Source organism: Manacus vitellinus, unplaced genomic scaffold, assembly GCF_001715985.3.
Source record: "Manacus vitellinus isolate BGI_N305 unplaced genomic scaffold, ASM171598v3 scaffold_59_pilon, whole genome shotgun sequence".
Lineage (NCBI taxonomy): Eukaryota > Metazoa > Chordata > Aves > Passeriformes > Pipridae > Manacus > Manacus vitellinus.
In genome coordinates this window covers 1,917,232-1,937,040 of record NW_021940681.1, presented here as the reverse complement: position 1 = coordinate 1,937,040, position 19,809 = coordinate 1,917,232, and the positions used below count along the sequence as shown (strand labels likewise).

The 19,809-nt window shown below is 40.0% G+C and overlaps 1 protein-coding gene across 1 annotated transcript; it reads right to left on the bottom strand.

Annotated features, from left to right (window-relative positions):
- Positions 1 to 7,352: 7,352 nt before the first annotated feature.
- ELF5 (E74 like ETS transcription factor 5) lies at positions 7,353 to 18,943 on the bottom strand. Its single transcript, XM_018082014.1, is given in 5 exon segments — positions 7,353 to 7,449; positions 8,067 to 8,262; positions 9,840 to 9,956; positions 12,235 to 12,468; positions 18,820 to 18,943. Coding segments are annotated over 5 exon segments (768 nt in total).
- Positions 18,944 to 19,809: the final 866 nt, after the last annotated feature.

Genomic DNA, 19,809 nt, shown 5'->3' with positions numbered 1-19,809 from the left:
AGGCTGGTACAGCAATAAACCAAATAAACCCCAAACAAATAATGGGCAAACACTTATTTGACTGTTTTGGATTTAAAAGATGCTTTCTTTTGCAATCTGGTGGATGAGCAGAGGTCCAACAATGGGAAGAAAGATGCAGCTATGCTGGATGTTACAACCACAGGGATAATGAATCAGCTTGACTCTGTTTGGTGATGTATTTGCAACAGAACTGGAACGATGGTTAGATAACAATAACAACATGAGTCTGTGTCAATATGTGAATGAAAGAAGATTGACTGGCAGAAATACTGAGATGTTCAAAAAAGAAAACAAATTCTTAGAGTTGGTGGATAACATTGTTTGGAGGAATGGGTTAAAAGCGGAAGACTGGTGAGGCAGATTGTCAATAGCTCAAGTGACCTTGCAGCTGGGAATAACCCTTGATAAAGCAGAGTGAACAGCAGACCAGTGATTCGCTAGCATGGACCAAGTTTAACAGTGCCTGAGTCTCTGCCTGTGTGCCTTTGCCCAGGCACTGCTCTGGGGATAACCCAGTTGGCAAGATAACAGAAATAGATTTACTCTTTGTGTTTTAAGTGTGGGTTTATGGTTATTATGTCTGCCTGCCTGTGAACTTTGAATCACACAGTTTGGATCAACGAATTCTCACAACCACTAAAAGGCCAATCTGCTGTGTAAATAATCCTAAAATCCTAAGAAAGCCCCTGTGGGAGTGCTGAAAGGGGGAATAACTCTGGGGGAATAATGGCAAATAGATTTACCCTAGTTATCTAAATGTGGATGTAGTAAGGATCTGCTAGTTCTAGCTGATACTTTTTCAGGATGACCAGAGGCTTTCCCTTGCCACAGCAGTTGAGCCAGTGAGGTTGTTAAAAATGTTACTAAAAGAAATAATTACAAGATTTGGAATTCCAGAGGGTTTATCTTCAGACAGTGGGCCACGTTTCATCAAAGAGGTGGTTCGGGGAGTGTCTAAATTCCTTCAGTTTAATGGGATTTGCACACGTCTTGGAAACCACAATCTAGTGAAAAAGTTGAATCAGACTATCAAAAGACAAGTTGCAAAAATTTAGGTAGATGTATTATCTATTGCTTTAATAAGAATCCAGATTACCCCACATGTTAGAGGGGGAATAAACCCCTTTGAAATTCTATATGGCAGACTGTATCGAATTAATTCTGTGGTGACTAAAGGTGATCAAATGCATGTGAAAGGTGATGATATGCTGAGAAATTATCTGTTGTCTTTCTCATGGGTTTTGTCCTCTTTACACAGGTATCTTAACCAGAGGAACTTCCCTTCCTTTGGATGTGGCTGTCCACAGCTTTCGACCAAGAGACACTATTTATATTCAGACCTGGAGGGATGAGCGCCAGAGGAAAAGTGGAAAGGATCATATATTGAATTATTTTGACTACATGTACTGCTGTGAAAAATAAAAGAGATAGAGTCCTGGATTCGCTGCATCAGAGTGAAGAAAGATGCACCTGCAGAGTGGAGCTCTCACCAAACTGTCGAGAGTGTGTGAATGTCATAATACATTTCAGTGGGAAATGTAGCCCCAGTGTTGGTGATGCGATTTATAGGCTGCAATGGGAAAGTGAAGGTCAGCAACACCTTTCTGTCTTGGCTCCTTTTGTACAGGAACATTCACCTGACTTTTTCAGTTTTGGAGCTACACTTTTCTGCTCAGCGAGAAAGCATCAAGGTACATTCAGATTGTTAGGCAGACACATACCACCATCTAGTGGTTTTGTTGAAAGGCGTCGAGGGAAGCTAAAAGCCAGCTCTTGCTGATCTGCACTTTCTCCTTGCACCCTCCAAACTGCACCACCAACTCTAAGGCTACACGCTTTCCTTCCCAAAATATGTACTGTCGCATTCTTACGCTTCAGGCAAAGCCCATGTCAAAACTGAAAACGTTCAGCAACTGCTCCCAAATAAAGGGTGCCAGGACAGAAAGCTGATGCTCCTCTTTCACCATGCATCCTGTAAGTTGCACTGCCAATGCTGTGCTTTCCTTCCCAACTAAACATACCATCATGTTATTTACTCTTGGTAGATTCCAGCTCAGGAACTGAAAACACCGGGCACTGCTCCCACATGAAAGCTGCCGGGACAGAAAGCTGTGCTGGCATTCACTTTCTCCTTGCAGGCTATCAACTGCACCACCAACACTGGGGACTGTGCACTTTCCTTGCAAACTAAACCATCACACATGATCACTCTGGAAAGAGACTGTCTCTAAAACAGAAGATGTCCAGCGACTGCTCCCACATAAAAGTTTCCAGGACAGAAAGCTGTTTTTGGACTTCACTTTCTCCTGCAGCCTATAAATTACACCACAAACTCCATCATTATGGTCTTTCCTTCCCATCTAAATGTACTTGTAAAGAAACTTTCCTGTCTGACTACCCAGGAGCCACTCTGGCAGCTACACTCCCACCTCCGGGATTGTAATTGCTAGGACCAAGGACCCTTTACAGCAGGTACCTCCAGTGACCAATGGGTGCCCCACTTGACTCCCTGGACACCTCACACTCACACAATCAGACAAAGTTTCCTTATTGGCTCGATGGTCGGTTTCCCATAGTAGAGTCTCAGATGTCTGGATCCTTTGAGTAATTTAGTCATTGTCAAACAACAGAATAACTGCTTGAGATAGTGCCCCTGGGGAGGGACACCCAACAAAAGGAATCCTGGGAATTTTGTACTCTTACAGTCTGTGTAAGCAGTAGTCTGAGGCCTTCCTGCTGTGTTATTGGGTCCTGCTGTGTCCCTAAGTGCCAGGTCACCTGGCCTATGCCACAGGTCCCCATGCCCTTTGTTGTGCTAAAGGTCGGCACCAGGTCACGGTCCCTGGCCTGAATCTCTCACTGTTTTCCCCCACCCAGGACACAACCTGCAGCTCACATTGCAGCTGCACATCCAGTCACCTTCTCTGAATCATGCATCTATACTTAGGTGGGGTGGGCTGATACCATTGAGCACACTTTCTCTGCTCTTCAAAACCTTTTTGCATACTGAGTCAAGTGTTCATCTGTCAGTGGATGGGGGCACACGGACCACGGTTGGGTGTGAGAGGGAAGGGATGTTGGGGACATTAAAAGTGGAAGCAGAGGGCCAGCAACAGCTTTTTGTCCTATCACCTTTAGTGTGGGAGCAGTCAATGAGCTTTTCCAATTTTAGAGCAGGGCTCTGTCCAGAGTGAGAGTATGTGGTGGTAAAACATGAGAGTGGGAAGGAAAGCATATAGTCCCAGTGTTGGTGGGATACTTTATTTAGAAAATAATTCTGGAAATAATGCATCTACCTAGAAGCATAGCTACAAAATTGAAGACCTCCAGCGACTACACAGACAGAAAACTGTCAACCCTTACCTTCCCCTTGAAGACTATAAACTGCACAACCAACACTGAAGTTATGCACTTTCCTTCCCACTAAATGCACCATCACGTTATTTACTCTGGGCAGAGCTCAGCTCCAAAATCGATAATGTCCAGGCACTGCTCCCACTCCAAATTTGCCGGGACAGATGGCTCTTGCTGGCCTTTACCTTCCCACTGTCCCTGTTTCATAGCGCCACTAGATGGAGTGATACACTTGCCTATCAAACTCAATGTACCCTGGCTCTACGTCAAACCAAACATTGCTCCAATATGGAAAATCACTAGGTGTCAGAACAAGCAGAGAGTTCTGCTGTTGGTTGGGGCTCTGAGTAAGCATCAAAGGGCAGCAACAGCTGTTAGTCCTGGCCCCTTCTTTATGGGAGTCCTAAGCTGAAGGTTTTGTCTTTTGTACCAAGGCTCTGGTTAGAGTGAGGCAGTGGTTTAGGAAAACTGTTAGGAAGAGGCATAAGGGCAGAAGCTTGGTTTTGGTAGGGCCAGGAGCCAAGGCCACCCAGAAAAGCACATAGAGACACTGGCACACATAGAAAGGCCCAAGGAAGCCCATCGGTCTCAACAAGAGGCACTTTGAAGCTCTGGGTCTGCACAGAAAGTGATAGTGAGGGGTGTAAAGTGAACAAAAGAATACATGGAGGTCCCTGAGCTGTGACAAAGGGCACTTAGAGGACCCTGAGGTACACAGAATGGCACTTAGTGCTCAGAGCCACACAGAAAGGGACACAGAAAGAGATGAACACATGTGGTGGTGTCACTCCCTCCTGCCCTTCCATTCCCCTTACCTCTCATTCCCCACATCCCCCTTATTTCTCACTTAAGCCATAACCACAAGTGGGGGTTGTGATGGCTGTATCCAGTTTACTCTGTCTTTGGGGGCAGATGGCAATGTGGTAGCCAAGGGCTGTCTCAAATGGTGGACCAGATGTCTAGCAGGTAGGGAACTATGAGCATAATCTTACTCTATAAGCAGTGGACAACTGAGGGCCAGTTGAGCTCTCCTGTACATCATCAGGCTGCACACCAGGATCTTCCCTTGAGCAGGGGAGCCTCTCAAGAGTTTCCTTGAGAAACTTTCTCTGGCTGGGAGTTTTCTTGCCACAGACTCTGGGTAAGTGATTGATAGCACACTAAACTTTGAAAGATATGTAAAGGATTCATTGTGCATATTTATAATCCTATAGATAAAAACTATTGATCAAGTCTGAGACTAGGATTGGATCCAGATGCACCCAAACTGCTCTCTAAGAAGGAGTTTAGAAAACAAGGGGGACCTTTCTAAATTCATGATTCAATGGGAGAGTCTCCCTGACTGTTTTGTCTGACCCAGCCCCTCACGCAGTAAATAATCATAGAATCATATGGTTTGGGTTGGAAGAGACCTTAGAGACCATCTAGTTCCAACCCTCTTGCCATGGGCAGCTACACATTCCATGAGCAGGTACACCTTCCACTAGACCAGGTCTGCAGTCCTCAGCACAAGAAACACATGGAGGGGGTCCAGAGGACGGCCATGAAAATGACCAGAGGGCTGAAGCACCTCTCCTACAAAGACAGGTTGAGATAGCTGGGATTGTTCAGTCTGGAGAAGAAAAGGCTCACTGCAACCTTTCAGTATTTAAATGGGGCTTACAAAAATGAGGGAGAACAACTTTATGCAGAGCAGATAGTGATAGGACAAGGGAGAACAATTTTAAACTAAAGAGGAGAGATTTAGATTAGATAATAGGAAGAAATTCTTTACTTCGAGAGTAATGAGGCACTAAACAGGTTGCCCAAAGAAGATGGGGATCCTGGAAGTGTTCAAGGCCAGGTTGGATGGGGCCCTGAGCAAAATAATCTTGTGGGTGGCATCCATGCCCATGGCAGGGGATTGGAATGAGATAATCTTTAAGGTCCCTTCCAGCCTAAGCTATTCTGTGATTCTATGATTTTGGGTGGTAAATTTTATTTTGAAAGTACTCATCCCTCAGTTCTATGTCCTCTTATAGACTAATTTTATGTCGGGTTTAATGTCCCTGTTTTGTCTGTGGTTAATGATTTTTTCTTTTAGCAAAGTAATTGTGCTGTATTGGGAAATAGGTGCTGCAATAGTGCTGCAATAAAATTTGAGCATTTTTCACAGCATGCCCTTTATACCCTATCCATATCTTAAAGGAATTTATCTTTCAAGAAGGATGTGTGTAGCTCTTATGCAGATAAAAAGAAATAAATGGTTGAAAAACAGGCATAAGATGGAGATATCCATAGATGCATCATTTTTTGAAGAATACTCAGTGATAATCATCTCTAATATGAATTTTGCAGCATTTGATGGGTAGAGGTGAAGTCAGGACATGATGCAGGTTGTACAGTCAGTAAGAGCCATCGCAGCCATTCCCCCCTAAGTAGTGTAGTAAGGTACCAACTTAAAATGTTATTGCAGCAGTACTTAACTGGATAATTCCAGTTCTTAAACCAAATGATTTCTGTAAAACACAATTGTCATTGCAGACATGGCCACAGTTTTCTGATTTTCAAGAACAAGACTTTTAGGGCTAAAGAACAAAGGAACTCAACAATGAACTCAGGTTATGTGGAATAACATGCTGTAAAGACATCCATTGGAAAGCAAGACCAGAACCCCATCAAAACTCCCTGAAAGCCACTTGTGGTTAGCCTAAAATTGTTGATGGATTTAGAGTTGCTTAAATTTGTAATGTGTAAAAACCAATGGCCGTAATAACTACCAAATGACTATGATGCTTTCAAAAAATACAATTGAATTTTCACATATCATCCTTCATTCTAACCAATTTACTTATTGTGAAGTTAGGGTAGGGAGCACCTGAGGGCACTTACTGCATGGTAATTTTTATTGGTATATGTAAAACTGTATGTCATAGGCTGCTTTGAAGAATTAAACATATGGTTGTATAGATGTGGGCGAAAGTTCTATAAAAACCTTGCCACAAATAATAATTTGCATTTCAAAATTAATCTACTTCAGCAAATGCTTATATTCTTTCCAGAACTGCTTCTTCCAAATGCAAAAGTCACATGAATTCACCTTCATGAGGGTTAATAGAAGAAAAATTCAAACTTCTGTGCATACAAAGTTGCAAAAAGTGACCTTGGATTTCACAGGAGTTAATATTTCCATCAAAATTCTTTACAATAAAAATGATATTAATTTTGCTATATAACAGAATTGATATCATGTGAACAATGGTAACTCACCAATACAGCACAAAGAACAGTGATAAATAATTGCAGTGAACTCTTTTTTCGCTCAAAAAACTAAATATACCAAGTATATATAGGTTAATATAATTGCATAGATGACATCAATAGGCAAGGAAGATAGCTGCTTGATAAATAATTCAGAATAGTCTTTTTTCTTTGTTAACTTAGTTGACTGAACCAGTTAAATCCAGATAAATATAGAGGACTGAATTGCTCATTTTGAACAACATATTGAGTTCTAGCATATCTGAGAAATGCAATGGTTTAGGGTACATTGGATAAGAAAATTGTTTTTCTTATGAAATGAAGGAAAATTTTCTGTGTTACTCCAAAGTATAGGAACCTAACTGGAAGATGTGCCTAAACAATTTCTTTTAAATGGCAGTGAAACTAGGCAGAATTTAATACTTCCCAGTGGACATACTGGCTAAGACAGAGAGAGGGAGGGAGTGTTTAAATATCAACATTAATCCTTATCTCTTGAGGAGCAGTAAAGGGGCACAAGAGATAGTGCTTGGCAGAAATCATGAAGGGGAAGACAACTCCAAAACTCAAGTACTGTTTTTGTTGCTCTAGTCTGTCTTTTGAAGCAATCTGCAATGAGTTCAACCAGACTGACAGAGGAGAGAGAGGGAGCAGAAAAACTCTCCCTCAAGTATCCATTGCAGCTTTATAATTCAGGAGGTGGCACATTCTGTACTGAGAAGGAAACATGAGGCCATTCACATCTTGTTCTCCTGCCAACCACGGGCATGCTTTCCAAACTTGTACACCAGCGTTCTGTCCACTCGCTCCAAAATGCCCGTTTTATAATAGTAACTGCAGAGGAAAACCAGAAAGAAACAATGGACAAAGTAGTAGCAGAAGTCACAATAGAGAAGTTTTTCACGTGGACTTCATGACAGCAGAACAGTATGTGAATCACTGTGTTTACAGTCAGAGAGCTCCTGTCTTTCTGTTAAATTGCTCTCAAGACTTTAAACAGGTTTAAACTTTCCCACATGCCTTGGAGTATGCCTTCCACTGTTTGAAAGATGCAAGAATTACAAAGAACTGTGATCTTCGATTTGTTGTACTTTTTCCCCAAGGTCATCACAGTTGAGAAGAAACCATCAATGTAACTGGAACAGCAAAAAGAGAAATTTTTGGGGGGTTGCTTGGCAAATGTAGTGTAACATTCTCAACTGAGATAAAGTGTGATTACTTTGTTGTCATCAACAGTTACAACTCTATACTGCTTTCTATTTAGCCCTATGGATTTTTTTCAGAAGCAAAGGAGGCCAGGAGCTATCTCATGACCTAAAGAAAAAACATGAAGAAAATAACCACCCACCCAATCCTTCCCTCCCACCCCAAAGTTTTCATAATAGTTATGAAAAATGGATGCTGGAATAGAAGCCAAATGAAATGAGGGATACTGCTGCTCGTTAACTCACCGGAGAGCTCTGCTCAATTTTTCATACGTCATTCTGTCATTTTTCTTCCTTTGTCCCCACATCTTTGCCAGAGCTTCTGGTTTAACAACACAAAAAATGCCTTGTCCCCTGTCTTCCCATTTCAGGATGCCACCATTTTCTTCAGGAGAAAGGAGCAAATCCCTTACAAATTCCCACAAATGAGAATTCTGTAGGTCTTGAACAGGAGGAAGACAGATATTTAGTAGATGTTTTCTTATGCATGCCAAAGTGCTAAGGCAGTATTTACAGTACATTTTATTATTGGATTGTCATCCTCACAAATCAATTGCACTTACCTAAATGTAACTTTCAAAATTTTAGTTCATTGCCTTGCTGGAGCTGCCTTCAAATAATTCCCTCCAGAAAAAAAATAAATCAGGTCATGCAAACACCTATGACACTAGAATCTGGGTTTTTTACTCCAGAAATTAGTACATTATAATGTCTTGCAAAGTTTATGTCATTCATAACTTCTGTTCCATTGATTGACATTGTATTCAACTTGATGTTTTAAAAGCAATTTTCAAGGTCATTTTAAGTGTTTCAAGCGAAAGATTGTAACAAACATTGCTCGCCTTGAAAACAAGACAGTAGTATGAGGAGTTAGAAAGCCTGCTTCCCAGCATTGCTAAACTCTGTTATTTCAACTCAGTTCAAAAGTTTGTTTGAGAATCAGAAGTGACAAAGTCACAAATAATGTGACTACTGAAAAAGCTGCTAGTGCTGTTATACGTAGAAATCACCTTAACTTCAGATTAGTCATTCAGAGCAGCCCTGCAGAGGACTTCAGGGTGCTCGTGGGTGGACAAGAGCCAACTCCGTGTGCTCAGAGAGAAGGCCAAATGCATCCTGACTGCACCACAAGCAGCATCACCAGCAGGTTAAGGGAGGGGATTCTACCCCTCTACTCTGCTCTGGTGAGACCCCACCTGGAGTGCTGTGTCCAGGTCTGGGGTTCTCAGCACGAGAAAGAGATGGACCTATTAGAACTGGTCCAGTGGAGGACCACCAAGATGATTAGAGGGCTGGAGCACCTCTCTTATGAAGACAGGCTGAGACAGCTGGGATTGTTCAGCCCGGAGAAGAGAAGACCCTGGGGAGACCTCATTGTGGCCTTCTGGTACCTTAAGGGGGCTTATAAAAAGAAGGGAGAGGTACTTTCTGTACGGGCAGATGGTGACAGGACAAGGGGCAATGGTTTTAAACTGAAAGAGGACAAGTTTAGATTAGATGTTAGGGAGAAATTCTTTAGTGTGAAGTTGGTGAAGCACTTTACATCAGTACAAAAGAACAGGTTGCCCAGAGAAGTTTTGGCTGGCCTCTTCCTGGAAGTGTTCAAGGCCAGGTTGGATGGGGCCCTGAGCAACCTGATCTAGTGAATGGCATCCCTGCCTATGGTGGGGGAGTTGGAATGATGTGATCTTTAAGGTCCCATCCAACCCAAATCATTCTATGATTCTGTGATTCTAAGTGAATAATTAGCATGCAACTGCATGTATTGCGGCACAACAAAACATGAGTTTTTTCTCAATGCCCTCTTCAAAATGCTTGGATTCTGCAGACATATGGAGTTTAGCACATGGTATTCATGCATGCAGTGCACCCCTCCATGATGTGCAGTCAAAGAATTTCTTGGCTTAGTGTTGTGCAGTGCTTCTAAAATGTCAAAACTGCCTCAGCATTAAAGAACATTAAAGAAGCAAAGGCCCTTCTTTTTTGTTTTAGAAATCTCTCTCTTCATCCACTACATACTGCTGGTGTTTGAATACAGTGTTTCCTGTTGAATGGAGCTTATCATGTACAAATAAGTTTACTTACAGTCCTTGTTTGATGGCTTTGTTACTTCTGCATCAGTAAAAAAGGAAATGCCTAAAAGGGAAAAACATAATTCAATTTTCAGTTATTTTCTTCACAAGAATAACTTATGACTGGAATCTAAAGCCAAGCCTTTGTCTACTGCATCATTGGTCGTGAATGTACCTTAGAACAGATGTAGAAAATACAGGCTGCAAAATGACGAAATAATTTTTCAACTCTGCTGCAAAAATGATTTATCCTTCCCACTATGACTATGTTTATGTTGTTTGGGGATTTTTTTTTTTTACTTTTGGGATTTTCTTCTTATGCTTGGCATTGTGTCTGTATGTCTCTGATCTTATAATTCATGTGTATTGTTTCTTTTCCCTCTGGTCCCTTTGCACTTCATTTTTGCCGTTGTCTATATGACAGCTTCTCTCCCTTTCTTTACACTTAGGTGAGTCTTTTTTTGTTCAGCTCCTTGTCCGTTGAAAAATACTCCTGCAATCTTCCCTCTCTCCTTTGCCTAAGCAAGTAAAGATCATCTCTATGGCTGAAAATCACATCTTCACAAGGCTGGGAGTTGTCTGCTTTTTTAGAACAGTATCATCTTTTAAATGAGTATTTACATTCACAACACATAAACAAATGCATTGCATATACAAATCTGCATTCAAGAAACTTAACTCATGCTGTGAGTGTGGCATAAAAAATTAGGAAAAGCTAGACTTAAGCCTACTTGTGCAGGCATAGTTTGGTCATTAAGTATGTTGTAGTAATGTCTTGCATTACTGGGCTACATACTGTCTTTCCTCACAGGTCTGATGCAATTTACAAGGTGGATATGCATGAGCATATGTATTTTGTTCGCTGTCAAGTGTTCAATCTCTCTACTGACTATAAAAAATTAATTTTCTTAATGAGATTTTCTTCACAGCTCTGAATTCTTTAATTCCCTTAATAACATCCTTATCTCCTGCATTTAATAATTGCTTTCTGAATGGCCTCTCTGATATGATATATGAACACTAACTGGGTGGAAGAAAGTGATGCCAGTCAGTCCCACAGAGCAGTTCCAACCTAAACCGGAGAGCTGTTTTGTTTGTGTGACAATCTCTAGTCTTTCTTATCTCTCCTAGTCTTACCTGTCCTACTGATGTCTCAGTCACTGCACAGCCTTACTCCATTTTGATAAAGTTTATCTACATATTTTCTTAGGCATCTCCTTTTCTCTGGTCTTCCCAGTCTCTCAAAGATCCTGTTTCAGCTTCAGCCTACCCTTCCCTGTTTGCTGGGTACCCAGGTCACCCTCTACTGCTGCATTCTGCCTTGCCACCTCTCTCCCCACTGAGCAGTTCAAAAGTAGGCAGTGGAGCAGGGAGGGATGGATAAATTCCAGCACATGGTGACTAAGTAGCTGTTCACCACTGGGAGCCGCTGGCAGTGTCAGCTACCACGAGGTCCTCCAGGACTTGCATGCCTAAGTTTTTAATCCTTTTTCAGCAGTCACATAAGTCTAGTTTGGTCAAATACTCCCCTAAGCCAGAGAAGGCTTGAGCCATTGAGGGCTTCAAGGAGCTAAAATGCTCCTCAGTTTCTCATTGCAGGGGCACAAGGAAATGACATTCTGAATTTCCCTGCTTAGTGGAAACTCCTTTGTTCATATCATCACAATGCACTTGGGTACAATTGCCCTAGTTAGGCATACACACTAATCTTTGGCGGGCATGACTGTAGAGAAAGGGTATCTGCAGCAGAAATTTCACTTCACTTATTCTAAACTACCAATAACTTAGTTTTTTAACCTTGACTCATTTAAGCATTAATAAGTCTTCTAAGACAAGGTTGAAAATAGTAAATTAAAAGTGTTTTCATTCAAGGCCATCATTAAGCATACTATTAATATGTTGCATACTGCAGTGATGATAACCTCATCAAACAAAACTTCTTGCTTACTTTTTAAGAAGCAAAGCAATCTTCACTACTTTGAGTTACAGGAATAACAATGTGTTATATCTTTCTATATCCTGTCAGGATGTAGACTTCCCTTGAATCATTCAGGTTGACCAGTTTTGGTAGAAAACCAAAGGAGAGAGAAGTGCTCATGGGTATTTAGAGATTTGACTGGCACACAGAGTTGTGCCTGGTCTATGTGTGATTGTGAGGCCTAAGGTAGCAGGAAGATTTTCTGCCTGCCATATTTCTGTGTACTCCTTGTGCAGTATCTAAGTGGCCTCTGTACTATGCCTTTTTTCAGTGCTCAAGAACGTGGATCCCACATTTTCTTTTAGTGTGAAACACACAAAAATTCAGCACTTTATGTTTTGTGTTTGATTTCTGGAACACTAACCATGCATCCTGATATTCTGTAAGATGAAATACAGGAATTCACCACAAATGCCTGCAGCTTCTAGGAACTCTTCCTGGGTCATGTTGCATAACTGCAAGCCGTTGATATGAAAGTGGGGAAAGGAAATGCAGTTGGCATCTAGTTTGTACTGGTTACAGCAAAACTGCAACCATTCACAGGCGTTGTGCTCACTCCAGTATTCTGGGTGGATAGATGTCCAGAAAGAATTAGGATCTGCAACATATTTGACAAGAAAAAGGAACATTGCAATGAAAAATTCATGGTGCACTTCATTTTAATAAACATATTTCAAACAAAACTAATCCTTCTTCCTTCTCCTGACTGCAGTTTTCCTTCCTTATTCCTCTGAAACGCATCAAGCCCTGTGTTTTGCATTTTTTGCTTCCTATTGTATTTCATCCTGTGTGAGACATTTCAAGCAAAAGTGTTTACACATGGGAAAAAAAGAAAATGTGCCTCTTAATACTGCAGTCCAAAAAATTTAAAAAGTCAGAGTACAGAATTTGTGAGAATTGAGCACTCTGAAATATAAAGAAGTGATGTATTCCTAGACTAAAATAACTTCGGTCTTAGATGTGAAAATAGTCAAAGCCACCTAGTTACGACTTGTGGCAGATAGGTAAATAACATTAATTTATTTCATTTTTTCTAAGAATTCCAGCAAGTTCTTTCATTTATTTAATCTAAAATAATGTTAATATCATCATAGGGAGTATTTGTTTTGTTAGATTAGAAAATGAAAAACATACTACTCTGAAAACACATCACTGGACAAAGAGCTTCCAAGTAAACTTGCCAAGCAGTTGTAACCTAAAACTACTTTGCCAATTAAATTCCAAATTTTTTTAAACAGGCTTCTTTCTGTCCTTAGCAGTGCAGTTACCAGGAAAATGTACAGAAATATGCATATATTTGCAATAAATTCTTCCCCTAGAAAAATGTATTACTGATCTTATGCCTAGGCCTGGTAAGATAAATCTATATAATACAGTTAACAAGCATAATCTGTGATTTAAACACTTTTTTTTTTCTAGAATCGAAACACAGGCTCTTATTATTGAATCTCTTTGGGTATAGCAATGGGCACACTTTTTCAAAAACTCTGTTTTTTCTTTCCGTGAGCTAGACTAGCTACATACAGGCAAAAGTCTGATCTTACAGTCTCCTTCTGCTGGATTCATGTACAGCTACCTTTTTTGGGTGATTGTAAGAAGCAGAGGCAATGGCAAGGATATGTCCTTTCTGCATCCATTCAAATAACATTTAGTGAAAGCAGAATTCAAGTATACATCTTGGAATCATTATTGTCATTCATTCGTTACTCAATTTTCTTCTATTCTTTTTAAGGATGATTAGTAATTTCTCTCAGTTGAGATTCTTAAACAGTTACAGGGATCCAATCCTGACCCTTACTTTAGGATCTTTAAGGATTCTAAATTAATTTTGAATATATTATCTGTAATACTTATATCACTGGAGTGAAGCAAGCATGTGAATGAAAGTAATGTGAAGAAAACAGAAAAGGTTTAGTTCATTTTCACACCCCACAGCATCTTACACTTGATCTGTACTTCACAGTTTCTTAGTCCAGTTATCCATTATTTATTATTTCATTTTCAAATAAATCCTGAATATTTGATTTTAGGGATTGCTTATATGAAATTGTAATTTAATATAGGTTATGATAGCACTGCAAGTCAAGTGAGTAGCATTTGTCTGTCTAGACAGCCAGTTCAGAGTGCAAAATGATGCAAATAGGCTGGAGAAGTTTCCACAGTAAAATTAATTCGAAGGGCTTGAAATTGTGACAGAATAACTGTAATATGGATCTTGCATCCTGCATGGCTTCTGTAAAGTAATTAATACTTCTAATTACTTTAATTACAACTCCTAAAGGTTTACAGAGGAATTTGTGGTTGCTTTCATGAATCATTCCCATGCTATAAATATCTTCATAGGTATGCACATATAGGATTAATGTAATACTGCATGCTGTGTTTTAAACCCTGAGACGCTACTGTGACATTGTAGCAAAGCCAAGAGGTGGGCAGAAGCTCTGGGTCTGACTTTTGGGACCCATACCTTCAGGATATTTGAATCCCAGATTTTATTCACCTCCTTAGTTAAAAGGAAAATCAGAGGAGCTTGCCATTGGATTAACTTTATAAGCCCTGCAGACTGAACACACCTGGCTATGTCAGAGTCTGAAGGCTTCTGTGGGGGAGAATGGGAGTGCTGGGAGCAGCAGGCTCACAGGCCTTCTGCCAGGTAAAAAACAAAAAGTTTTAAAATTAGCCTATAGCCCTACTGGAATCCCAACTTCAGAGGCTGCTCAAGAGAAGCAGAAAGTTGAATTGATCCTTTTCTGAATCAGGCATATTTTTATTTTTTTTTTAATCCTCTGCCAACAGCCTCCAGCCCCCCTTAGGAAAACTGGAACATCATCATGTCCTTAACTAGACAGATTTACCAAGAGATGGGTGTCCCTTGGGGCTGGGCACAAATCCAGCCCTGTGTTTCAGGGCCTGCTCTGTGACCTGCTGCCACAAGCCAGTCTAGATCCTTTCCCCATATTTGTGTGCAATATGCAGCTGAGTGAAAAGGTCATGGCTTCCCTTTTCTATCTACAATTTTCCTGTTCTATCTACAACTTCACTTTTCTATCTACAAGAGTGTTGAGTTGCTCATTTTTTCCTATCTTAAGGCAACATGAAAGAAAAGCTGAAGTATTTATTCTGCCAATCCACAGGTACAGTGAATAACCTTGAAATACTTTGGCCATTGGGCTTGAAACTTTGACTTTGTTTTGATAAATATCATCTTCTCTGGCAGGATTTCTATTGTCATATAAATGACACAGCATGTTTCATTCATGGAACAGTACTCATGTAGTCCAGTTTCTGTGTTTCCTTTGGTTCTGGAAAGGCTCAAATCATTATTTTTAAATATGCTATGGCCCCTTGAAGTACTATTGTATATGACGAGCACTTTAAAGGTGCTGACACCAACACCTCACCTTTGCATGTGCTCATGCCTTTTCTACCTCATATCAGAGTAAAGAATTCAGGGAGCTTTCCTGTCTTGTAAATGATGAACATGATCAAGGTATTATGCCACTAAGGAGGGAAAGATCAGCCAAAGACATAGACTCTATGAAAGTTTTCAGGGTTTCTTTTTAGAGAAAAAGAAAGGGGCAGGTAAAACTTCATATCACCATACAAAAACATAAGGACCAATAGACCCCCTAGTGACAAGAACACACCAGAATTGTGCCTAAAACAGGATGATGATGGGTAGCAGGGGGTGCAGAAGAAAACACAGAATTCAGACCTTTTCCATCCCACCATTTTAAGGTGATTTCCACTGCCTGTTCAGCTGCATTGACTATCTTATTGTACTTTTCATGGAGCCTGGGTTGGGCAGCCCTCAGAGAATGGCATCTCTTGACATAATCTTCCCAGACTACAGAGCTTGTTCAGTCAAGAGACTTGATTGAAGTTCCCTAGCTAAGGTGACACCTCTAAAATGAGTCTCCTACTTTGTGGGGGATGTGGTTTTATTGGTGGTGACAAGTGAAGCTGTGGAAGGCAATAAGTCTCAAGTAGGTTCAAGAATGCGTGCCAAATGAAAGACAGCTGTCCAGACTTTTCCAGGGATACATTGACTGCTGCATGGCATATGCAGGCAAGCTAATACAGTATGTGTGGGAAAATATATGTGGAGGGAAATACTGCCATCAGCCAAAACAAAACTCTCTGGTCTCTTTATATGTAGTCCAGTTTTAATATAAGGTGGGTAGATCATTCCTATGTAACACGGTCCACCTTTTTGTCTGTTGGAAAAGACATTTAATTTGGTCATAATGTTTGAAATTTAGAAGTCAGAGACTGTGTGAATTTTCTGTATTATTTTGCCCTTTTCACCAAGCACTGGAAAACATAGAGAAGAAATGAAAAATTACACAATATTTTTGGTGTCACGAATTTTAATATCCTCCACTTTGTATTAAAAAAATGCCCTGAGATACAAATGCTGATATATTCTGATAGCCAGAAAATAAAAGCAGTAAAATTACCAGTGTGGGAATGGAAAGGCAAACTAACTCTGTAGTTCTCCCCATGGGACCATGGGGGTGGCTACACTGTCCCAGATGAAAGTCCGTCTAAGCCAGGGTCCTGTATCTGATTGGGCTTGCTGGAACTTCTTCACATTTTTGCAGAAAATATTTTAGAAACTTACTTTGGGCTCATACGTTAAAACACTAGTGTTCTTTTAGAACAGGAGTTGTCTTCATCTGTTTCTTTCTAGACAGTCTTGCCATCACTTTCTCTTCTGTTCAACTTGAGCTTCTACTTTGTTTCTACCTAGCACAAAACAGGTTTTCAAAAGATGTTGGGATCACGATCCTCAAGCCTATTACTGTCACCAGAAAAAAGTGCAGGTTGAATGTTATTAGGCTGACCTACATTCTACTCTGGCTGCAGAGCAAAGTACTTTTCTGCTCAAAGGCTGCTTATGCAAGGCAGTAGTGGCTTTATCTGTGTGTGCTAGACATGTTATATGTACTCCTTGGCTACTGTGGAAGAAGTGATAAGAGAATTCAAAGGCTGGTTTAAATTTGATTCAGGAGAGAAATTACTGTAACCAGAAAGGACTCCTAGAAAGCCTAAAAGCATGAAGAATTGAGCAATAGAAAACATGTGCAGGAAGAAACATAGCTCCTGCCTTGGTCAGAAAAGGCTAATTACTTCCTCAGCTCATCTTTGCTTAGCAAGAGGCAGTCTGACCTGATTGTTGCATAAAGCTTGTGTCTTAAGAACTAAGGGAGCTTTTCACTTAGCTACAAGTGGAGTTCAACTTAACATGATTGCTCGAGTATAACTGCTGCACCACGGTCCATCTGGATGAATTCAGAGCTGCGCAGGTGTAGCACCACAGACCTTATACTGTTAACTAGTCACAGACCACAGTAAAGTTATATATTGTCAAAATGCCTCGGATGGGCTACTTTGCCTTTGGCAAACGTGTATATGCCAATATCAGAAGTTACCTTGGGATTATTTCAATGTCAGTGTTGTGGGTTTTGTATTTGGGGTGTTTTGTTTGTTTGTTTAAAGACGTGGAAGAAGGTTGAATAACAGGCAGATCTTTAATAAAAATCAAGGTAAAAAAAGAAGGGATCCAAAATTAACTTGGAATGAATCATATCAGGTATTTAAAAGTGCATGTTTAAATTTTAAAACAGACTGCTTTCTGTGAGTTTGGGAATTCTAAATGAAAGTTAGGACTGTATTCTAAGATGGAATGAAAACTAATATTAAACCAGTATGATTTTAAAAAAAATTCAATTCCTGCAGGGCTTTAAATATAACCATCTTGAAGCAAGAAGATTTATATTCTATTTCATATGCCAAACTTAGTGATATAGAAACAAAACACTATGTCCTCAGTGGTCATGGATTAGCACCATCAGGAGCCATGTGGAAATTACTGTTATTACTCAAAATGTGTCTTGCTAGGAAAGGTCTTTTCCATAAAACCACCAGTATTCTCATGTAAAAGAACAAAAATAGCTTCGGAAGAGAAAAATTTTGCATAGTCGTAATTTTTCCCTGTTTCTAACCAAAAGTTTGGCTCATTAACAGAGTGGGTTGTACTACCTCCCTTTTCAGAGCCTTTTGAATGATTCAACCTGAGCACAGAGAAGAATGCCAGGACTATTCAGGAATTTAATCCAATCGTTCAGAAGGGAGAAGATTTCTAACAAGCAGTGCTTACTTAAACTTCTGAACAAGAACCTGATCTGACACCAGAACATTAGGAATAAATTCCTTCAAACAGATTAGGGATTCCCCACATGAGATGTATGGCCTGGTAAAGCACAGGTTTTCCATATGAACAGTTAGAACATTGCACCCTTAACATTGGCAATTTCTGTAGTGAGGAACTCTTGCACTATTACAGACACATTTCTACAGCTGTTCTGTTCTCTAGTGGCTTTCAGAATCCTAGTCATTGCCATCTTAGTGTGTATTTACCCAGTCTCCACTATTCACTACAAAGTTGCAGAGTGTCTGAGGAACCATAAATCTCCCAAAATAAATTACTCTTCCTTTCTATAGCTGAAGTGGTGTATTGTGGGTATCTTTTCAGTGAGAAATGCTGGATTTCAAACACATGGAGTAAACAAAAGGAGTCAAGAATCTGAAGCCATAGTTGCTGAGCCCCTCATAATGAACTACGATGGCCTTTGAAAGTTTCTGCTTGAATTAGGTGTATCATGTTTTCAAATAAGAGGAAAAAGCATCAGTTCAACACATTGCATGACAAACAAAACTAAAGCTGCTACTATTCCTGCACACCTTTAACTGACATGACTGGTGATATGCTTGAAAAGGTCAGTAAGACCAGAGCAGACAATGCATATAACAGAAGGCTCAGCAGCAGTTTCAGAATCTGTAACCTTTTTGCTGCATGATTCATCTAAAATGAATTGAATTCAAATCACTTTTCAGTTTTTGACATTGTACAATGTCTTTTTTCTGTTGGAGCCTGTCTGCATACCTCTTTGATGATCACAGGCAGTGTAGACATCTTCAGTTGTCCCAAAGAGTCCTGTCGAAGACATCAGGGGATCACAAACCATTGTGTTTGGCAGAAACGTGCTCTGAGTTACTGACTCCAGCATCACCTTAAGATATTAATACTTTAGTTGAAGATGGAAAGATAATATTAAGGAGCAAAGTTTTAAGGCTATAGGCATTATTCCCTGGCTGTGTATGTACAGTTCTATGAGGTACCATTGCCCACAGTCATTTAAGCTTCAGCTGAAGCTAATGATGATCTTCTGAAAACTGCAGTGAAGGAACTGAGAAATTTAGAAAGAAGGCAGAGGACCAATATACTACAGATAGATTTTCAGTAAAAATGATTGCAATGACACATTCCTAGGAACTTGATAATGAAATCTATGGATATAAAAATAAGAGTGAGCAATAAACCAATTAGAAACATATATATGATATTAACATTATGGTTCAATAATATCATTGGAAAAAAGTTTTGAGCAAGTTCTCATACAAATGTATGGGAAAACATTGTTCTGACCATAAGGATGCTCACTTTGTCTGTAAGACACTGACACAGTTGTCATCCACACCAGAGTGTGAGGAGATTAACAAAGTCTGAGAAAAAAATATGCTTTCAAAAGTGATTAGAAACTGAGAATTTATATAGAAAAATGGTTATTCACTTCAGGGAAGAAGCTTTTTGCACAAAAAATAAGATTACTGAAGAACAAAGTGGTTACTAACTGGTGATATTAGAAACAAGTGTCAGAGAAAAACATGATCTATGATGGGAACTAGAGCAGGTACAGAAGAGAATTTTTGCTCATTCCATTTTCTTATACATATATCATGCATGTACACATGCATTAATTTCCTCAGACTGGAATGGACATGGACTTCCTGCTGTTGAATAAATATATGGACCAAATTGTGGCTCTGGCCTTTCAGACTTCACACAGAACTGCTTAAACCAGTTTTGTCTCTT